This window comes from Rana temporaria, chromosome 6 (assembly GCF_905171775.1).
Source record: "Rana temporaria chromosome 6, aRanTem1.1, whole genome shotgun sequence".
Classification (NCBI taxonomy): Eukaryota; Metazoa; Chordata; class Amphibia; order Anura; family Ranidae; genus Rana; species Rana temporaria.
In genome coordinates this window covers 171,798,632-171,822,352 of record NC_053494.1, presented here as the reverse complement: position 1 = coordinate 171,822,352, position 23,721 = coordinate 171,798,632, and the positions used below count along the sequence as shown (strand labels likewise).

Genomic DNA, 23,721 nt, shown 5'->3' with positions numbered 1-23,721 from the left:
CTTTAGGGTGGAGATCCGCTTTAAGGTGCAATATGTACGCTGGCTGCTAGGTGGCGCTTCCGTTGAGTTCGGCGTAGAATATGCAAATGACTAGATACGCCGATTCAGAAACATACGTGCGCCTGGCACATTTTTTCTTCACGTTGTTTACGCACAGCTTTTTTCCGGTGTAAAGTTAGTCGAACAAATAGCTGGCCTAGTCAATGTTAAGTATGGCCGTCATTCCCGCGTCGAAATTTGAAATTTTTACGTTGTTTGCATAAGTCGTCCGTGAATGGGGCTGGACGTAATTTACGTTCACGCCGAAACCAATACGACCTTGCGGCGTACTTTGGAGCAATGCACACTGGGATATGTACACGGACAGAGCAATGCGCCGTTCGTAAAAAACATCAATCACGTTGGGTCACCAATCATTTACATAAAACACGCCCCCCTCATCCTCATTTGAATTAGACGTGCTTACGCCGGCCCCATTTACGCTACGCCGCCGTATCTTAGGAGGCAAGTGCTTTGTGAATATAGCACTTGCCTCTCTGACTTACGGCGGCGTAGCGTAAATACGATATGCTACGCCGCCTCAAGGATGCGCCCGGCTATCTAAATCTAGCTATAAAGGTGCAATTTTTCTTGCGTTAAAGTAAAAAAATAGGGTTTACTTACCTGCTCTGTGGATTATTTCCAGTTTGCGATATTCGCTCCTTCTTCCTCCGAATGCCCCCCTTAGCAAGGCATGTGCTATAGGGGCACCCATATACACGCATTATTGATCTGGGATTCACACAGCCATGGTAAGTTACGCCCCCTCCCTCCTCACAGAAGTTTGACTGACAGCAGCAGGAGCCTATGGTTCCCACTGCTCTCAGTATCTCCTATGAGACCAGGAAGAGAGGAGAGCAGTTCTGCAGCCAGGGACAGGGCTGGATCAGTGAGAGGGGTTAAGTAAGTGTTTGGAGATGGGGGGGGGGGGGGGGGGGGGGGGGGTCATAGGATAGACAGTGGGAAGTTTTTTTTACCTTAAAGGACAAGTTCACCTTTAAAAAAATAGGTAACAAAATGCACATTTACATAATTGTTTTTAATTTTTGTAGGAGCCCGGAGAGCATTGTACCAGATGGCTGGTGCCATACAGTATGCAGACTGTCAGTGTAAGATGTCTGCCTGTACATCATACGGGCAGGAAGTCTTACACTGACAGGAAGACTTAATTAACTACCAGAGTGCTCAACAGCGCTGTGGTAGATCATTGAGAACTACAAGCCAACAGCTACAAGGGATGTTGGTACTTGTAGTTCATTCATTCACAGAACATTCTCACGACTGTGTGGGCGGACGCACTCTTTTCAAAAAGTGAAAGCTGGTACAGGGTACTTCTCCTTGTGCTGCTGTTGCACAGAGGCAGTGGATCCCGAGTCGGTGCAGGAGCAAGAACATGTTACATGTTCCACCCTAAAAACTAGTGGAACATATAACATGTTCCCGAAGGTAAACCTATTCTTTAATGCAGAGAATGCTTTAAGGCAGTGGTTCTCAACCTGGGGGTCGGGACCCCCTCGGGGGTCGAATGGCGATTTGCCAGGGGTCACCGAATCCTGGGCTGTTCCTGAAGCCCGCACCACTCTCCTAGTCTTTTTGCGACCGAGATAGAAACACAGTGAGTAACAGTACCTGTGATTATAGTTGCCATTAAAAGTCCCCACTACAGTTCTCAGATCAGCAGGTGATCTTGATCAAGAGCACCTAAGTTGGCTGATCAGAACTCCCCCCCCCCCAGCTCTGTCACTGATCCCAACTCCCTGCCAGCTCTGTCACTGATCCCAAACCCCCTCACCAGCACTGCCACTGATCCCAACTCCCTCACCAGCATTGCCACTGATCCCAACTCCCTCACCAGCACTGCCACTGATCCCAACTCCCTCACCAGCACTGCCACTGATCCCAACTCCCTCACCAGCACTGCCACTGATCCCAACTCCCTCACCAGTACTGCCACTGATCCCAACTCCCTCACCAGCACTGCCACTGATCCCAACTCCCTCACCAGCACTGCCACTGATCCCAACTCCCTCACCAGTACTGCCACTGATCCCAACTCCCTCACCAGCACTGCCACTGATCCCAAGTCCCAACTCCCTCACCAGCACTGCCACTGATCTCACCCCTCACCAGCACTGCCACTGATCACACCCCCCTGCCAGCACTGCCACTGATCCCACCCCTCATCAGCACTGCCACTGATCCCACCCCCCACCAGCACTGCCGCTCATCTCATTCCCTCCACCAAGTAAGTAAGAGAAGGAATACAAATTAACAATACATGGAAAGGAGAGAAAAAGAGGGGGAGGAACAAAGAAAAAAGGGAGAGAAATAATAGGGTGGGGAGGAAAAAACAAGAAATTAGGATATACTGAGATAAAAGGGAAAGAAAGGAGAGATAAAAGGGAAAGAAAGGAGAACAAAGAGAGAGTGGTACATCCTAAAATGTAGCATAAGGGGATTTAATACTGTACGAGTGGAAGGAACTCAGGGAACGCTAAATGTCTGTGGGTTAGGGGCGCAAATTACTTGGCCTGCCTTGGGTGCCGACAACCCACGATACAAAAATAATTTTGCTGTTAGGGGTCCGCATAACTTTGGAAAATGTATCAAGGGTCACGGCACTAGCACGGTTGAGAACCACTGCTTTAAAGCATTAAAACGAATTTGACTTTTATTCATTCTTGACACTTTTGTATTCTTTTGTTTTATCCATGAAGTCCACATTTTGAGGATGAAGTTACAATATTCATTGTGTCCTCATACTGTGCAAATGTTAGGCAGCCTAAGAAAAACTGGATTCTATTAGGTAGATTCAGGTAGAGTTAGGCCGGCGTATCAGTAGATATGCAGACCTAACTCAGAATCTGCGCCGACCTATGTTTAAGTGTATTCTCAAACAGAGATACGCTTAAACATATCTAAGATACGACGGCTTGCGCTGTCCTATCTTAGGTTGCAATATTTCGGCTGGCCGCTAGGAGGCACTTCCATTGCGGTCGGCGTAGAATATGTAAATCAGTAGATATGCCTATTCACGAACGTACGCCCGGCCGACGCAGTACATTTACGCTGTTTACGTAAGAGATAGGCCGCCTAAAGTTAAAGCTGCCCCCTAGGTGGCGTAGACAATGTTAAAGTATGGCCACCGTTCCCGCGTCGAAATTCAAAAATTTTACGACGTTTGCGTAAGTCGTCCGTGAATAGGGATTTACGTCGTTTACGTCCACGTCGAAAGCAATAGGCCCGTGCGGCGTACTTGGCCGCAATGCACACTGGGAAATGTAGGCACCCAGCGCATGCGCAGTTTAAAAAAAAGTCAAAAATGTCAGGTCAAGCCCCGTTACCATAAAACACGCCCCCTTAGACAAATTTGAATTAGGCGCCCTTACGCCCGCCCGCTTTAGGCTACACCGCCGTAATTTAGCAGGCAAGTACTTTAAGAATCAAGTACTTGCCTCGCTAACTTACGGCGGCGTAGCCTAAACACGCTAAGCTACGCCGCCGCAAAGTTGGGCCAATCTCTCTGAATCTACCTATATGACTGTGAATGCTAGTTGCCTGCTTGGTATGCTGACTTGTCTGTTTTAAAAGAATATGTTCATCCAAACCCCAAAACGTTTTTGTTCTTATGCCGCGTACACACGACCGTTATTCATGTCATGTAAAAAAAAAACAAGGTTTTTCTCAACGTGACTTGTCGTGATTCCTCTCAAGCCTGCCTTGCATACACACGTTCGTGAAAAAAAAAAATGGTCGAGCAAAGCGCGGTGATGTACAACGGCACTAAAAAGGGGAAGTTCCATTCGAAAGGCGCCACCCTTTGGGCGGCTTTTGATAATTTCCCATCTCATAACTTCTGAGCATGCACAACCGTTTTTCACAACCAATTAAAAAAAATGAATTTTTCTCGTCATGTAAAACGGTCGTGTGTACGCGCCATAAGTTTTGGATTGAGTGGATGAGAGCTTGATGCCAATTGGTTTGTCTAGTGTCATCTCCTAGAGATCCCTGCTCTGTCTTTCTGTAGTGGTCAGATACATTAGAGGGGAACTCCTTTGATTTGCTGATAGTAGCAGATACTGCTTAGAAAACGGGGAAGATTTGCAAAGAATTGCGCAGGTTACTTACTGATAAAACATGTCTGCATTTTTAATTATGAATAGACAATTTAGCAAATATGTTCAGCCTATATTTGCAGATCTGCTTATTACCGGTATTTCACACAGTTTTTTAAAAAAAAGGGATCTTCTGTTTATTCTTTAATTTTATGTTTAGACAGTGATTTATGAGAAGTATTGAGCTGTCACTGCTTTTCATTCAGTCTGTTACATATGACTAACCCCAATTGGTATGTTTTTTTTTTTTTTTACAGAAAGAGATACAAGCCATGAGTCAGTGCAGCCACCCCAATGTTGTAACATATTATACCTCATTTGTGGTGAAGGAGGAGCTGTGGCTGGTTATGAAGTTACTAAGTGGAGGTAATGTATATGTCATGTATGTCAACTGACAAAGCCTGGTGATGACTTAGGCCCCATACACGCGATAGAATTTATCCGCGAATACGGTCCAGCGGACCGTTTCCGCGGATAAATCCTCTCGTGGATTTCGGCGGATTTTCATGCGATGGTGTGTACACACCATCGCATTGAAATCCGCGCCGAAATCCTCTGGCGATGTCGTGTCGCGCCGTCGCCGCGATTATGACGCGGCGACGTGCGCGACGCTGTCATATAAGGAATCATTACGACGCATGCGGGGGATCCCTTCGGACGGATGGATTCGGTGAGTCTGTACAGACCAGCGGATCTATCCGTTGGGATGGACTCCAGCAGATGGATATGTTGTGCATGTCAGCGAATATCCGATCTGCTGGAATCCATCCCATGGGAGAAATATCCGCGGAAACAGATCCGCTGGCGTGTACACACCATAGGATCTATCCGCTGAAATCCGCTGAAATCCATTTGCTGGGATTTATCTGCGGATGGATTCTATGGTGTGTACGAGGCCTTAGTGTTGCAGTCAGGCCCGGATTTACTCCCCTTGCCGCCCCAATGCCAGTTCCTTTAATGCCGCCCCCGCCTGCCAGTACAGGGGGACATTATCCGCAGGACACTGAGAAGCGGGGGGGGGGGTTGTGCTGCTGCCGAATATGACATTGAGAGGTGTGGGGGGGGGGGGGGGGGGGGTGCTGCTGTCAAAAATTGCATGGAGAACTGGGGGGGTGCTCACCTCTTCCCTCAGTTTTCTCTCCTCTCACAATCCGTAAAATGACACTCCCGAAGTGAAAGTGGTGAAAGTGTCCTCTCCGCCACAGTGCCGCCCCTGCACATACTGCCGCCCCGAGGCCTGGCCTTGTTGGCCTTGTCTAGAATCGGACCCTGGTTTCAGTAGGGTTTCTCAACTATTAACCACTTAACCCCCGGACCATATTGCTGGTCAAAGACCAGAGCACTTTTTGCGATTCGGCACTGCGTCGCTTTAACTGACAATTGCGCGGTCGTGCGATGTGGCTCCCAAACAAAATTGACATCCTTTTTTTTCCCCACAAATAGAGCTTTCTTTTGGTGGTATTTGATTTTAGTTTTTGCGCTTTAAACAAAAATAGAGCGACAATTTTGAAAAAAATTAATATTTTTTACTTTTTGCTATAATAAATATCCCCCAAAAATATATAAAAAAAACGTTTTTTTTTCCTCAGTTTAGGCCGATACGTATTCTTCTACATATTTTTCGTAAAAAAAAAAAAAATCGCAATAAACGTTTATTGATTGGTTTGCGCAAAAGTTATAGCGTTTACAAATAGGGGGTATTTTTATGGCATTTTTTATTAATATATTTTTTTTACTAGTAATGGCGGCGATCAGCGTATTTTTTTCGGTACTGCGACATTATGGCGGACACTTCGGACACTTTTGACACATTTTTGGGACCATTGGCATTTTTTATAGCGATCAGTGCTATAAAATGCATTGGATTACTATAAAAATGCCACTGGCAGTGAAGGGGTTAACACTAGGGGGCGGGGAAGGGGTTAAGTATGTTCCCTGGGTGTGTTCTAACTGTAGGGGGGGTGGACTGACATGGGGAAATGACTGATCTTCTGTTCATACATTGTATGAACAGAAGATCAGCATTTCTCTCCCTGACAGGCTGGGAGCTGTGTCGCCGGGCACGCACACGGGAGTCGGGGGCGATTGCGGGGGGCACACACGTGCCCCTAGTGGCCTGCGCGAGAGCCGACGTATAGCTACGGGCTCTCACGCAGGGGAGCCGACCTGCCGCCGTATAACTGCGGCGGCTGGTCGGCAAGCAGTTAAAAGCCATATTTACCTTCATAAAAAGAAGTATAGAAATCTGCGCTTAGGCAAAGAAAGAAGGCTGCTAGCCCCCCCCCCCCCCTAAAGAAGCTCCCCGAGAGCAGCTCTAAAAGATATAAAGAGTGATGTGCTGGTGGTGGCGCTGCCTGTACCTGAAGAGTGACCTACAGGACCCCGTGTAGGCTAAAAATAAGGCTGTGATAGGCCAATAAGATTGAGACTGTTATTAGCCACTAGAGGTACCCAGGTAAGTGAGCAGTAAATCAATATTAATTAGATGTGTATTAAATAGTCACTAGTAAAAAACCCTACTACCATAAATAACGTAAGGTATGTAAACCATAAAGTCCTGTGCTCCACACACAATATGAAATTTAAGTGCCGTTATGCTTAATGGTTGATATCCTAAACATAAGTATAATCCAGTAAATAAATTAGGGATAAGGGGGGAAGGTAAAAGCAAGTGTAACCACTAATAATCAGGCATTCAAATGGGATGCCTGTATTGGATCATTCACCTTGTCAGGTGTTGTTGCTGTAACCGATATAGCATAACAAAAAGGGGAGAGATAGATGGTCTGTGGTGAAACAGACACTGAAAGAGGTTACTTGCAGCAACAAAAATATGATCAAAGTCGAAATACTTGAAATTTCGTCATATTTATTTCGATATCAAAAATGTAAATATACAATGAATCTGGAAAAGTGCAATTTAATAAGCCAGAAAAAAATAAAAGATAAAATAATGAAAAAAAGGATATCATGTGAATAATAACCATGTACATATATAACAGGCATGACTTACACAAACAAACAAATAACACAGCACTGGGCCGGACGCTGTGGTTATAATCCAACATGACCCTAATGGCCGTGCACATAAAGGTATAATAAATTAAACGATCAAAAATCAGTGCAAAAAAGTGTTTCTCAGTCCACATCAAAAAATATATAAATAAAATATAGAAAATAATATTTAGTACTGTCCAAAGGGATAGCTTCCAGACACTTTCCAATTCTAGGCAATTCACAATAGATATGAGTGGTTGGTGCTCTGTTACAACAGAAGTGTTGAGGTGACTATTGTGCCCCCCCACATGGGTCCCCACTCACCAGCTCCCATCACCCCTACAGGGGTAATTAGCATGTAGGATCAGATCCAAGTGGTTTCCAATGATCGGTCCCACCACTTCTAGGAACAGCAGACTCCAAGCACTCTCTCAGTGTCCCAAGGTTTATAAAGGCAATAGCAGATATTCTCAGCGAGCTTAAAAAGACGCTGGGGGTGATGGTGAGAGATATATCTGACGAGAGCCCCCTTTTGTTGAAGGAAGTGATTATTGCCCCAATTGGAGCCCTAAAAAGCCCAAATCTTGTCTGAGGGTCACATTGGGGTGGTATAAGGATATCTATGTCCACCTGAAGTTCAGTCACTAGAGGGCTTTTGGACATGTGGGCACAATCCAACCACACTAAAGCCCTGTACACACGATCAGTTTGTCTGCTGAAATCCGACCGATGGACTGTTTTCATCGGACAAACCGATCGTGTGTGGGCCCCATCAGTTTTATTTCCAAAAATAGAACATGTTTTACATTTTTCCTATGGATAAAAAACCTATAGAAAAATCTGATCGTCTGTGTGGAAGTCCATTGGACAGAAATCTACGCATTGCTCAGAATCAAGTCGACGCATGCTCGGAAGCATTGAACTTCATTTGTTTCGGCTCGTCGTCGTGTTTTACATCACCGCGTTTTGGCACAATCGGATTTTTGACTGATGGTGTGTAGGCAAGACTGATGACAGTCAGCTTCATTGGATATGCGATGAAAAAATCCATCGGATTAGATTCCATCAGATATCCGATCGTGTGTACAGGGCTTAAGATTACCATCAGACGTTAACAGACTGTCCACCAGCTCATTCATTTTCTAGCACCAGAGTGTGTCAGGAAAGACTTGCAGATATACAGACATTCTCCAGCCTGGTCATAAATAGTAGAAGGAGTAAACACTATTGAATATTCATAGGAATTCAATGTTCCCTGGAGAGGTATGTAGGAAGAGTCTTCTATTGCCGGATGTTTTTAGTAGAATTTTTTTACATTTTTAATTTAATTTTTTAAATACATTTTTTGATTTAAAATGATATGTCATTCAGATTAGAATTACATTTCTTTTCAGGTTCAATGCTGGATATAATAAAGCACGTTGTTGGCAGAGGAGAACACAAGAGTGGAGTGTTAGAAGAACCAATTATCGCAACAATACTTAAAGAAGTTTTGGAAGGCTTAGATTATCTTCATAGAAATGGTCAAATTCACAGGTATGTTAAAATATTTCTATTTTGGCAAGTTAAAGTGGAGTTTTAGTGTTTATTAAAAGTCAGCAGCTACAAAAAGTGTAGCTGCTGACTTTTAATAAAAAGACACTTACCTGCTCCACGGACCAGCGACGCGGCCGCACAGAGTTCCCGCTCCTCTCCCCCTCCTCTCTGGCCGGCGCCACCATTCATAGAGTGGGCACCCAGCCGTGACAGCTTTCGGCTTCACGGCCAGGCACTCACTGCGCATGTGTGAGTCGCGCTACTCTCTATGAGTGGACAGGCGATCTCCTGTGTCCCTGGAGATCGCCTAAAGGGAGGGGCTGCCTAAGACGAGAAGAGAAGTCACAGAGGCTGTCCCTGGGTGGAAGGAGGAAGTGGGACAGGAAGTCCCACTCCTACCAAACCCCCCCCCCCAAAAAAAAATTACATGCCAAGTGCTTAAAGCAGAAGTTACACTTTTGGGTGAAATTCCGCTTTAAAGTGATTGTAATGGAAAAAAACAAAAACCAGACATACTAACCTATCTATGTAATGGAAATGCACAGAGCAGCACTGAACCTCCTCCTCGGGTCCCCCATTGGGGCTCTTGGCTCCTCCTCTCTGTCCAGTGCCCTTATGGGAAGCTGCTTCCCATGGGGGCACTCGTGCATACTCTCTCCGAACCCCCCTGCTGCATTTATTGACACAGACAGCGGGTCTTGGCCTCGCCTCTTGCTGCCTTGTTCTGGCTTTGATTGCCAATGGCTTCCAGTGCCCAAGCAAAACCAGTGAGAAACAAAAGTGAGGGGAGAGAAAGGCTGCAGACGTGCACAGCGCTGGATCGAATAAGGGCTCAGGTAAGTGTAAGGGGGATGAGAGGCCAAATTTGATGTCTAAACATTTTTTATCTTAATACAATGAATTCATTAAGGTAAAAAATGTTTAGGCTTTAGAACCACTTTAACACTGTGTTATGTGAAGTAAATTAAATCAAATAAGCAATGTCTGTAGGTTATGAATAGTGACTCTGATAAAGAAGCACGCCACTTCAAAACGTCTCATCCATTCCTGAAGAACATTCTGTGGGCTCTTTTGGTTCTTTCCTTCTTTGGACATCACCACTCGGTCAGGCGCTTACATCACTTCTGATTGGTGGCTTCTGGTGACGCCATCTCCAGGTTCCTGTACTGCCGCAGTGCGGCCATTTTGTTGGTGGTTGTCTCTACTGCACAGCAAGATCATCATATTGCTGTTCTTTTTCCCTTTTCCCATTTTGGAATTGGCAGTTCCCAGACTGTTTGGCCACCAAGTTGCCCTTTTTTCTACTGGGGGAAACTATATCACGCCAAGTACAGCATCAGTCTGTATGTAGATTGGAACTTTGAGCCCACTTGGTTATATTTTACCAGTGACTAATAAACATTGGAACACTATTCCTTGCAGCATATGGTAACTTCCCTTTTGTACACGGGTTATTTGATCACCAGTCCCCCAGTGCACCTTGAAGCGCTACCTTTTGTTTCATTATAGTACAGTAAGTGAATGTCGTCATGCTAGGACAGGAAGTGTGGTAACGGTGGCATCACCATTTAAAAATAAGGTCTGAAAAAAATGAATACGTTCACCATGTGCAAGGGCTGTTAGGCTGTTATATCTGTCTGATATGTGCACAATAATACCTATTGATCCTGCCAGAAATCTAATGAGCTGTCAACTTCCAGCAATATAAACTGACATAGGTTATAATCTCTCTTCACTCTATCCAAAACAAAAAAAAAGTTTGGGCTTTAGTTATACTTTAACCACTTGCTGTCGTTATACGGCAGCAGGTCGGCATGTTTGCGCAAATTGCTGTAACTGTTCGTCGGCTCCTTTAAGGAGCCGTAGCAGGAGCTCGCCCACTGTACGGCGGGGGAGACGATGCGCGTGGCCACCAGTGCGATGACCGCTAGCCACCCGCGATCACGGGAAGGAGAGCCAGAACGGGGATCTGTCTGTGTATACAGACAGATCCCTGTTCTGACAGGGGAGTTAAAGAGAGATCTGCTGTTCCTAGTGATCAGGAACAGCGATATTTCTCCTCCTGCAATCAGCCCAGCCCCCTCACAGTTAGAATCACTACCTAGGGAACACACTTAACCCCTTGATCGCCCCCTAGTGTTAACCTAAAAAAACACAGAGGTGATCAAACACCACCAAAAGAAAGTTCTATTTGTGTGGAAAAAAGGATGTCAATTTTGTTTGGGTATAGCATCGCACGACTGCGCAATTGTCAGTGCTGTATCGTAAAAAAATGGCCTGGTCATTAAGGTCTGTTAGTGGTTAAAGCTCATAGATGTGAGTAGGTTCTTAATGGAAAGGCACCATGTCCTGTGAGCTACATTGCTTAATTAGGTGGAGAGCATGACATCACCGCAACACCTCTTCACCTTGTCCTATTAGAGAACACTTTGCATCCATTGAGAAAATGCAAAGTGATTTCTGAATGCTGCCTATGCGGAGCAGGTGACCTCCTGTGTTCACAATGCAGGCACAGGGCCTTGAAGCTAGTGGAGATCACTGGAGTAATGGTGTCTACTACAGTGATTTCCACCTTCTAGAGCAGTGGTTCTCAACCTGGGGGTCGGGACCCCCTCGGGGGTCGAATGATGATTTGCCAGGGGTCACCGAATCCTGGGCTGTTCCAAAAGCCTGCACCGCTCTCCCAGCCTCTTTGCCCACTCAGCCTCTTCGCAGGTGCCCATTCAGTTCATGGCATGGCTGGGGGGGCATAGACTAGAGGTCAGCTGACTGGTGATGAATGTGAATTGGGAGGGGCTGGAGAAGACCCTATCTCCTGATTTCGGCAAAGGTGTCACTGCTACGAGACACCACAAAGGGGTTTTAATATTGTACAAGTGGAAGGAACTCAAGGAGCTCCAAATGTTAATGGGTTAGGGGCGCAAATTACTTGGGTGCTCACAACCCACACTACGAAAATTATTTTACCGTTAGGGGTCCCCACAACCTGGGAAATTTTATCAAGGGGTCACGGCACTAGGTAGGTTGAGAACCACTGTTCTAGAGGGATCCCACAGGTATTGTGTATACATATATACTAGGGTTGTCCCGATACCACTTTTTTAGGACCGAGTACAAGTACTGATCCTTTTTCTCATGTACTCGCCCATACCGATTACCGATACTTTTTTTTAAATGTGTCCATGTGTCCCCAAATGCAGCCTTGTGTCCCCAAATGCAGCCATGTGTAGCCTTGTGTCCCAAATGCAGCCATGTGTCCCCAAATGCAGCCTTGTGTCCCCAAATGCAGCCATGTGTAGCCTTGTGTCCCAAATGCAGCCATGTGTAGCCTTGTGTCCCAAATGCAGCCATGTGTAGCCTTGTGTCCCAAATGCAGCCATGTGTAGCCTTGTGTCCCCAATGCAGCCATGTGTCCCTAAATGCAGCCTTGTGTCCCTAAATGCAGCCTTGTGTCCCCAATTGTGTCCCCGAATGCAGCCATGTGTAGCCTTGTGTCCCCAATGCAGCCATGTGTCCCCAAATGCAGCCTTGTGTCACCAATTATGTCCCCAAATGCAGCCATGTGTAGCCTTGTGTCCCCAATGCAGCCATGTGTCCCCAAATGCAGCCTTGTGTCCCCAATTATGTCCCCAAATGCAGCCTAGTGTCCCCAAATGCAGCCATGTGTAGGTCCCCAGTGGCCTACATGTGTAGGCAAAGAGAGAGCCCCCCGCCACCGCCGCTGCCGTCTAGTTGATCAGCACGACACGCGTCAGGGAACACACAGCTATTAAAATTAAAGCTGTCCCGCTCTTCGCCGCTCTCTGCCCCCCTCTCCACCCCCCTCTCAGCCCGCTCGTCACTCCCCAAAAAAGTATCGGGTGAAGCATCGGGAGAATTTGCGTGAGTACAAGTACTCGCGCAAATGCTCAGTATCGGTACCGATACTAGTATGGGGACAACCCGATGTACATAGGTCTTAGCTATGTAAAAATATCCATCCCTGGAATTCTTCCTTAAACTACTTAATTTTTGCCCTGAGCATCATATCTTCAGAAAAATAAGAAGGCAGTGGACAAGACTTTTAATCTACATTAATAAAAGCAGCGTATTGGGTTTATTTTATTTGGTTATGATTGACCCGCTGTGAATCATGGCAGAGTAATATTATGATGCAGATCAAAGCCCGAACATATTTCCTAATCTTATTTCCTCTGTGAGTCACATGCAGAAAACTGGGCTCTAAAGCTATTGAAACAATGAGTTTTTCTGTCAATGCAATTAACTAAGAGCAAACTTTGTCTATAAGAAAAAAGTGCAAAATGACAATTCTTTTTATTCTCTCCTCTCAGGGATTTAAAGGCCGGTAATATCCTTTTGGGAGAAGATGGATCAATACAGATAGCAGGTAATTTAATGCTATCCAATGCTATCTAATGCTATCAAGGAAACACTACATTTGTGCTAAAGTCAGAACATTCACTGTGTTCACTTAAAGTAGTAGTAAAGTCTGCTCTGTGATTTCTATATACAGGTAAGCCTATAATAACCTGTAAGTCAGGGCTCGACAAATCCCAGTCGCCATAGCGACTAGAAATAGTGTCCTGGCGACTTGGCTTGGAAGGTGGGCTGGCACCATCTGGTGGTGAGCCGTTGGTATTACAAGTTATTACCACCAGGTGTGAGCTGGCACCATCTGGTGGTGAGCCGTTGGTATTACAAGTTATTACCACCAGGTGTGAGCTGGCGCCATCTGGTGGTGAGCCGTTGGTATTACAAGTTATTACCACCAGATGTGTAAGCTGGAGCCATCTGGTGGTGGCCGTTGGTATTACAAGTTAAGCATTACAAGTTAAACAGCAATTCTAATGTCATTTTTCACTATTTTCACTGCCATCTTCTTCCCTCTAATTAGAACCCCCAAACATTATATATATTTTTTATCCTAACACCCTAGAGAATAAAATGGCGATTGTTGCAATACTTTCTGTCACGCCGTATTTGCATAGCAGTCTTACAAGCACACTTTTTTGGGAAAAAATTACACCTTTTTTAATTAAAAAATAAGACAACAGTAAAGTTATCCCCATTTTTTTTAATATTAAAAAAGATAATGTTACGCCGAGTAAATTCATACCCAACATGTCACGCTTCAAAATTGCGTCCGCTCGTGGAATGCCGACAAACTTTTACCCTTTAAAATCTTCATAGGCGACGTTTAAAAAAATCTACAGGTTGCATGTTTTGAGTTACAGAGGAGGTCTAGGGCTAGAATTATTGCTCTCGCTCTACCGATGGCGGCGATACCTCACATGTGTGGTTTGAACACCGTTTACATATGCGGGCGCTGCTCACGTATGTGTTCGCTTCTGCGCGCAAGCTCGTCGGGACGGGGTGCATTTTCTGGCTCCTAAGTTTTTTAGCTGGCTCCTAGATTCCAAGCAAATTTGTTAAACCCTGCTGTAAGTAAAATGAATATTTCCTAAACGTCCACCGTTTAGGAGATATTCACACTGGATACAGCTGGTGACACCCCCGGAGCATGCACTCGGAAGGTCCGGCATACTGTGCTGGACTTTCAGAGCTCTGTGCCGGAGCCGAGTGATGTAATTGTGGCTCCAGCCATTCATACAGCTGGAGCTTGCAAACCTGGAAGGAAGACCAGGGGAAGATGGAAGCCCTGTCAGCGGTGACAGCACACCATGGTAAGTAAGTCATAATGTGGTAGTATGTGATGCATACTAGCACATTATACAATTGCCTTACAGGGAGAAAGTTTTTATTATTTTTTTCACTGCCACGGTTTACAGCCGCTTTAAAAGCTGAAATGTGGGCTATGCAAATGTGGTTCAGGCATATGTAGTCTTACTTGAATTTCGGTGTCTGTTGTGTATTTTTACAAAATCTGTGCGGTAATCCAGAAGGAAACAACAACTGCATGTTGCCTCTGTGCAGGAGTTTCCTGTATTAAAGTAGAATTTCAGCTAAAGCCTAACTAGTCTTAAAAATACCCCTTCCTAAAGTGGTTCTAAACCCTTTACAACCACTTCTACCTACAGGTAAGCCTACATTAAGGACATCCACTGTTAAGGAGATATTTTCAATAATGACGGGCGGCGAATGCGCACTTTAGCAACGACGATCGTGCCATTCCTAAAGGACTGGAGGCTCCCTCGCTCATGCGCGAGAGTGACGTCATCGCGGCTCCGGCCACTCACAGCGCCGCAGCCGCGATATCCGGAAGTAACCCCCGGGAGAGATGTCGGCCTCCCAAGCGGTGTACGAGGATGGCTGCGGGGGCTTCGATCTGAGGTGAGTATTACATAATGAGCTAGTATGATATGCATACTAGCTCATTATGCCTTTGTCTTGCAGGGGGTGTTTTTTTTTTTAAAAGAAGTGGGTTTACAATCACTTTAACACCTATACTAAATAACCTGTGTGAGAAAAGATGTACTGTATATAGTTACCTATTTTCAGCCTGCTCCGGTCCAGTCACATGATCCCCTGTGTCAGTCTGCTGTGGCTGCAGGGGAATAGAGAGTGCCTGACAATGCCGTGAGTAATGGCGTCAGCCTCTCCTCTGCATCCACCGCTGACTGACACAGGGTTGCCAGATCACATGACCGGACTGGAATAGGCTGAAAATAGGTAAATACTGTATATACATCTTTTATACACAGGTTACTTAATATAGGAGTTAGGACCGGGGAGAATGGACATTTTTAAGACTAGTTAGTCTTTAGCTGGAATTCTACTTTAAGACCAGTTATTGCTGCTATCTCTCCTCGTTCAGGGTGAATGGTCTTGTATCCGCCCTCCCATAATTTTCTGTAGTCAGCTTGTAGGCGGTGGACCTGCTTGGTGCCTCTAACTGCTCTGGTCTCCCAGACCATGCCATATGCAAAACTGGGAAAACTATAGTTTTATGGCATTTTTATTAATATTTTTTTTGTACTAGTAATGGAGGCGATCAGCGATTTTTATCATGACTGCGACATTATGGCGGACACATCGGACACCGTTGACGCCATTTTGGGACCATTGTCATTTATACAGCGATCAGTGCTATAAAAATGCACCGATTACTGTGTAAATGACACTGGCAATGAAGAAGTTAACCAGTAGGGGGCACTGAAGGGCTTAAGTGTGTCCTAGGGAGTGATTTTAACTGTCTGGGGGATTGGCTATCAGTGACACAACACTGATCGTCTGCTCCCGATCTTCTGCTCTAGGCAGAACGAGGAGATACTGTATTTACACTGGCATCCATCCGTTCTTCAGCTCCGTGACACGATCCCGGGACACTGGCGGACATCAGGTTCGCTGGTCCAGTGGGCACGGTCACGGAGCTCGCGGCAGGCTTGTGCACGTGCGCGCATGGTGGCAAATTCAAAGTGACGTACAGGTACGTTACTTTACGCAGCCAAGGTATATCTGCAGGAGGCGGTCGGCAAGCAGTTAAAAAAACAAAAATAAAGTGATACAAAAGTCTTGTTTTTTCTTCTTTACAAAAAATAAACATGTTATACTTACCTGCTCTGTGAAATGGTTTTGTACAGAGCAGCCCAGTTCCTCCTCTTCTCGGGTCCCTCTTCTGTGCTTCTGGCCCCTCCCTCCTGTTGAGTGCCCCCACAGCAAGCAGCTTGCTATGAGGTCACAGCTCAGTGTTTCCTTTTGGGCCCCATCCCCCTCTCCTGATCGGCTAATTGATCTGCTCCCGCTGCTGTGTCTCAGCCAATCAGGGGGGAGAGTCCTTGACAGCCGAGGCCCTTTTGCACATCACTGGACAGAGATGGGGCTCAGGTAAGTATTAGGGGGGCTGAGGGGGGCTGCTACACACAGAAGTTATTTTTTTTAATCTTAATGCATAAAATGCATTAAGATATAAAACCTGCCTTTACAACTACTTCAAATGTGGTGGCTGCATTTGTTTTTTTTTTTTTTTTAGGCTTTTTAGGCTTTTTTCCTTTATTTTCACATACTTTCTGTCTTAAAGTGGTTGTAAACCCTTACAGATCACTTTAACCTACAGGTAAGCCTAGATTAAGGCTTACTTGTAGGTGCAAAAAATATCTCCTTAACCTACAAGGTTTAAGAGATATTTGTAGAAAAGACTGCACCGATGTCTATGGTGCATGCACACCGTAGACAATGGCGCAGGCGCACTGAGCGTGCCGTTAGTGATGGCGAGCATGCCGTCACTGACGACTCCCATATATATATTGGTTTTTGCAAAAAATATAGCGTCCACAAAATAGGGGATAGATCACACACCGGACACTTTTGACACTTTTATGGGACCATTGACATTTATACAGCGATCAGTGCTATAAAAATGCACTAATTACTGTATAAATGACACTGGCAGGGAAGTGGTTAACACTAGTTGTGATCAAGGGGTTAAAGCTGAGTTCCAACCACAATTAGCATTTTTTAAATGTATGTCCTTTCATCCTGCGTTTTTATAATATAAATCCGGTCACTTACTATTTTACAATCCGCCGCCGATCCGCATAGATATTCAAAAAAGGTAGTTTATAAAACTATATCTACACCGTTGTCATTTTGCTTGTGGGCATTGTGAAGCCTACAGGCACTTACTTCCTGGAAGTCTTGGATGGGGAGTGATAATTGGACAGCGCACTGCATCCTGGGAAATGATGATACACATTTCCCAGGAGCATTAGAGGGCGATGATGTCAGAATCCTAGGTGGATTCAAAGGCAGATTTTGTGGGACCGCATAGCAACAGGCATTTCCAGATGAGTAAAAAAAAAAATGTTCTTTTATTTATTAGTCGTAAGCTAGAGTTTAAAGCAAAATTGTTTTTTTGATGGAACCTCCACTTTAAATATGTTCCTTGGGAGGTGTCTTGAACTGTGGTAAAAGTGTACTGACTGGAGGAGGAGACAGATCGCTATTCCTAATTAGTAAGAACAGATGATCTCTCTACTCCCTCTGTTTACATTGACAGATCCCCGTTCTGGTTCTCTGTGGAGCGATCGCGGGTGGCTGGCGGACATCGCGGTCGCCGGTCACGTGCATCGGCTCTGGCCAGGCGCCCACTGTATCTATTACACCAAACGGCGTACAGCTACGTTGATTCGCGTAATAGAGCCAACCTGCCGCAATATAATGGTGGCGGCTGGTCGGGAAGTCTTTAAAATTTCACATGCTCAGACCATGTACCATTCAGACAATGAGGACACTGGCGATGGGCATTTGGTAAATAAGCAGTCGTCAGGCATTGTCCCCAGTGTCAGTCTGAATGCAAAATATTCATGTTTGATGGAAGTAAATCTTTAATTTCCTTAGACATTGAATATATTCCTTTTTTTTTTTTATCCAAGATGGTAAGAGCGGAAGAGAACAACCATTAATAACTATAATAAATATGATTTACAAGAGCTGACAGAAAATAGGAATAATTGAAGCTAGAATTAGGTTTTGTGCTTTCTTGAATTAAAGTGCAATGGATAGTAGGGGAGGTTGTCTAGAAATGAATTCCTTAGGACTTTATTGAGGAAGACTTATTAGGAGACCCCAAGTAATTTAATTCCTTGGAGAAATTTGAGCAAGAATATACAAGACAGGAGAAAAATGACATAATAAGCATAACGGACAAAAATGTTCTTTCAGTGTATTACTGATTTATATAATTAGGAAATAGGAAACTGAGAAGAGATTTATCGTTTATTTCAATTTAAACATGAATTGGCCTCAGGGATCCGCAGGTTCTTAGATTACTGGGCTAAGACAGATCATAGGAAAGTATTTCAGAACATGAATGTGTGTCCTTTTCCTCTGTAATAATGGTATATTGTTTTTACACTCATCTCCATGTGACCTTGGCCGTCCTGCTCCCATTGCCCATTGTTTGGCACAAGGAGTAATGAAAATTACATCCTATCAGAGGCGGCTCTTTAATTAGGCAAATTAGGCAGTCGTCTAAGGTAATTTTTAAAATGAAATCCGGGGACATTTTTATTTTTACTAATAATGGCGGCAATCAGCGACTCTCTGCCCACTGCCTCACAGCCTGTCAAGTCTTACTCTCCTGGCCCCGACTACTACTGGGTGAGAAGGGGAGGAAGATCACTCCACTCGGGAAGGCAAGGAGATAAGCAGGCAGGTGACTGGCCGGAACTTGAGTCAAGGCAGAAGAACATGCAAGGAAAGCTGAATGGGCATACACCCGAAACTGAAGAAATATTCCCTCCGCTCTGACCAGCACATGATCATCAGAAGGGGGCACAGTTAATGAAAAAAAATACATCCCCCTAAGCTAGTAGGTGCGCTGGAGCGGGGGTGTGTAATTCAGATTTTTTTAATTCTGCACTGTCTTTTAAATTGCCCCAGCCCCTGTTCAAATCCAATCCAGGGACAGTGTCCTCAATCCGGGGACTGTCCCCAGAAACCGGGGATGTCTGGTCACCCTAGCCTAAGGCCTCACACTCACAGGGGCCTCGTGGCCGCCTAACTTACCCAATGCATTACCCCAGTTTTGAGGGACAGGGGACCTAAACGCTGCTGTGCTCAGGCAGCGTTAAGAGCCCTGACTCAGGAACGGGGCCCGCCAGCGTTCCTAACAACCAGTGAATATCGGTGACACCACCCCTTGTGGCGTCAATGACCCAGCATGCCCTCAGTCAATGACGTCACAAGGGGAGCTGGTTCACCAGGTGACATCACCGGGGTGACGCCAGCCCCTTAGTTATTAAAGAGCAGGATCTGGGGCCACCTTGTTAAAGGGGTTTTCCAGATTCTGATAAGCCCCCTGCAGGCAGACCCCCACAACCACTGGCCAGGGTTATGGGGAAGAGGCTCTTGTCCTTAAATTATTTTTCTTATCATGGGTGTGAGTGGGGCCCCATGTCAAGTTTTGCCTAAGGCCTCACAAAGCCTAGACTTGCCTCTGCATCCTATGGTTCATGGCCATGCCCAAACTCCTACTACAGTAGAATACCCATACACATCCATGGCATTAGTTAGCTGCAAGGAGAAACAGCCCAGGGAATTGCAGTAATCTCATAAGCACCTCATTTTCCCCACTTATAAAACTCCCATGGATCAGCAATTTTTTACGTTTTGTTCTTACATTTTTTAGCTGCTGCATTGCATCATGGAACTTAAAGCGGAACTTCACCCAAAAGTGGAAGTTCTGCTTGTTTGCCTCCTCCCCCCACCCTCCACTTTAGCATTTGGCACAACCTTTTTTCCAGGGGGGTTTGTGGGTACCTGGTTTTGACAGGCAAGTACATGCTCCCGCTTCCACCCAGATCTCTGCGGTGATCCATGCGGAAGTTCACCCCTCTTCCTCTTCACCTGCAGCCTTCTGGGCATGCACAGTGTGAAGGTGGCTGCTAAGAACCTCCTGGAAGACAGGTATGCTGTCCCCCCTACCCCTGAAAGGTGCCAATGGTGGCACCGGGGGGGGGGGGATTAGAAGGAATCTGATGAGCGAAAGTTCCACTTTTGGGTGGATCTCCGCTTTAAAATGTTGTGTTGGAAAGGTAAGTTCCTTTGTTGTAACTGTGGATGTCAGTGTACCCAAAGTACCTCTTTAAACTGTCAGTACTGCAAACTGCTGATATTTATAAGTGAATTGTTGCGGGGTGGAGACTCTCCTAAGGTCATGGACAGGTCACCATCAAACCAGACATTGAAATCTTTTATTGGAAATTACTGATAAATATTGTTGTTGGTAAACATTGATTTATAGAGTGTACTCATATATTGTATCACGTATATTTCTTTATTTTCAGATTTTGGTGTCAGTTCATTTTTAGCAACAGGTGGTGATGTCACCAGAAATAAAGTAAGAAAAACCTTTGTTGGCACCCCCTGCTGGATGGCCCCAGAAGTAATGGAACAGGTAGGCATGGCTTTGGTTATATAGCACTAGTTTGCACATTTGACTTTGTTGCTAGATTAAAAAGATTAAATGTTAGCCTGTCCAGTGTGTAGAACCACAACATGCTGTATAGCGCTAAGGAACGAAACTGTGACATATATTGGATGCCGAAAATCATTCGGTAGCAGTGGCTCTTCAAGAGAGCAGAGATCAGTGGGATTGGTGTGTTTAAGCTCTTCTTTAGCTCAGGTTCACACTGGGCTGTGGGAATGAAGCCGTGCGAGTTCAGCCAAACTCGCACAATTTCACTCCCGCTGGCAGTCCCGATTTCGGCTGGATTACAGAGACATCTGTGCAGATTACAGAAACGACTTTTTGAAATCGGTGAAGTGCTGCAGATGCGGCATCGCACCAATTAGGTCGATGCCATTGCTGGCAAATCCTGCTGTTTTGACATGTGATTTGTCATGTGTGAACCTGGGCTTACAGGCAACCAGTATTTAAAGCGGGAGTTCACCCATAAAACAATTTTTCCCCATAGATGGATGCTAGATTCCTGCTCGTTTTGTCTAGGGGAATCGTAGTTGTTTTAAAATATGAGCCGTATTTACCGTTTTCGAGATGCATCTTCTCCGTCGCTTCCGGGTATGGGTCTTCAGGAGCGGTTGTTCCTTCTTGATTGACAGTCTTCCGAGAGGCTTCCGACGGTCGCATCCATCGCGTCACTAGTAGCCGAAAGAAGCCGAACGTCGGTGCGGCTCTATACTGCGCCTGCGCACCGACGTTCGGCTTCTTTCGGAAAATCGTGACGCGATGGATGCGACCGTCGGAAGCCTCTCGGAAGACTGTCAATCAAAATAGGAACGGCCAGTCCCGCAGCCCATACCTGGAAGCGGCGGAGAAGATGCATCTCGTAAACGGTAAGTACGGCTCATATTTTAAAACAACTAGCCGATTCCCCTAGACAAAACGAGCATCCAAGGGGAAAAAGTGTTATGTACGGGTGAACCCCCGCTTTAAAACTTTTTGTCTAGCAACAGGGTCACTTAAAGGGAATACTGGTACTCATTTGATTTATTGCAATAAATGTTGTTTCTAGCTATGCTTACTTAAAGCGGTTGTATACCCGCACTGAATTTTTTTTTTAAATAAAAAAACCTGTAAAGCAAAGGCATAATAAGCTAGTATGCAGCACATACTAGCTCATTATGAAATACCTTAGAACGAGGGCTCGGCATCTGATCCTGGTCCACGCCCATTTTACCTCTGTGTCTCTTCTGGGTTCGCGGCTCCGGCACTGTGAGAGGCCAGGGCCGCGATTACATCACTCCCGCACCTGCGTGTGGGAGTCGTCTTCCCCGAAAGGCCCAGCAACGTCTGCCAGACCTTCAGCTGGGCCTTCACAGCGCATGCACCACTGATGTCAGCGGCTGCATGCAAAGTAAATATAGGCTTACCTATAGGTAAAAATAAAAAATAAAGGGTATGCTTTCATTTGCTTTGATGATATTATAAAACCATTATATATTCATCCATGAATCTCCTAAAAAATCTATTTGACATTAATCAGTACATGTAATCAATGACTCTTTAGGTTCGAGGATATGACTTTAAAGCCGATATATGGAGCTTCGGAATAACGACAATTGAACTAGCCACGGGTGCAGCTCCCTATCACAAGTATCCTCCAATGAAGGTAAGAGCAAACTATGAAGTATGGGTGTCCAGCACATTGATCTTCTGAACCATACGTTCAGTACAATCAGTCCACACACAGATGTCTTAAAACACATCACACTATCTGCTTCCATAAACTGGTCTGTAGTAACCATGGTCTGTAGTAGCAGAGCTACATTTTCTGTTTCAAATATTTTATTGAATTTTAAATAAACAACAAAATTCCATTAACAGAGCATGTACAATAATGTAATACAGGAGTCTCCATACTTTTCAAGCAAAGGGCCAGTTTACTATCTTTGAGACTTCAGGGGGGCCGGATTCTGACCAATGGGGGTAGAAAATGCCCCAGGGCCGAGCATCAGTGAGAATAAACATGGCCCCAGTGTTGGTGGGCAGTAGGAGGAGGAATAGTGCTCCATCATTGCTATTAGTAGAAGAAAGAGAGCCCCATTGTTGGTGTCATTGGGAGGAATAGTGCCTCATATCATTGGGAGCAATACTGCCCCAAGGGCCGGATAAAGGCTAGCAAAGGGCCACATCCGGTCCTTGGGCCGCAGTTTGGAGACCCCTGATGTAATAGAAATAGATATTCCATTAAAGGGGGTGTTTTTTTTAAGTTTATTAAAAGTCAGCAGCTACAAAAAGTGTAGCTGCTGGCTTTTAATAAACAGACACTTACCTGCTCCACGGTTCCAGCGACGCGCCGGCCGGAGCTCCGCTCCTCGCCCCCCCTCGCTGGCCGGCGTCTTCATTCCTAGTGTGGGCACCCGGCAGTGACAGCTTTCGGCTTCATGGCCGGGCACCCACTCCGCATGCGCGAGCGGCACTGCGCATGCACGAGTGGTGCGGCGCCGTCCGATTGGACAGGCGCTTGCCTACAGGGAGGGGCTGCAATAAGGCGATTAAGCTATTCGCCTTACCAGCCCCTCGGCGGAAGGAGGAAGTGGGACTGGAAGTCCCACTTTTCCTGAAGCCCCCACTCCCCCCCCAAAAAAATTACATGCCAAATGTGGCATGTAAGGGGGCAAGGAGTGGATTAAGCGGAAGTTCCATTTTTAGGTGGAACTCCGCTTTAACAAAACATGTATAATAGTATAGTAGAAAAAGGCGTAATCATTCATTAAAGTAACTCTTATAAATGTAAATGAAAATAGATAACCTAGCGGATTGTAGGAAAATATTATGTAACATGAAATGTCATAATCATAGCTTCATGGCAGCTATTTGATGACAAGTAATTGAGAAATTAAGTTGATTGAAATAATATAATATAATTATGTCATCTATGAATAGAATAGAATTAACCTATAAAGTAATATAAAGTTAGGGGGCCAGATTCAGAAAGATCAGCGGATCTTTCTGCTGGCGTAACGTAACTCATTTACGTTACGCCGCCGCAAGTTTTTCAGGCAAGTGCTGTATTCACAAAGCACTTGCATGTAAAGTTGCGGCGGCGTAGCGTAAATCCACCCGGCGGAATTCAAATTCGGCGGGTAGGGGGCGTGTATCATTTAAATG

The 23,721-nt window shown here is 45.4% G+C and overlaps 1 protein-coding gene across 1 annotated transcript in view; it reads left to right on the top strand.

Annotated features, from left to right (window-relative positions):
• STK39 (serine/threonine kinase 39) overlaps positions 1-23,721 on the top strand; it is a 446,908-nt gene that overhangs the window by 88,110 nt on the left and 335,077 nt on the right. Inside the window, exons 3-7 of the mRNA XM_040357812.1 lie at positions 4,412-4,520; positions 8,546-8,687; positions 13,019-13,074; positions 20,435-20,544; positions 22,118-22,219. Coding sequence (XP_040213746.1) covers positions 4,412-4,520; positions 8,546-8,687; positions 13,019-13,074; positions 20,435-20,544; positions 22,118-22,219 — 519 coding nt within the window. The remainder of the gene's footprint in view (positions 1-4,411; positions 4,521-8,545; positions 8,688-13,018; positions 13,075-20,434; positions 20,545-22,117; positions 22,220-23,721) is intronic.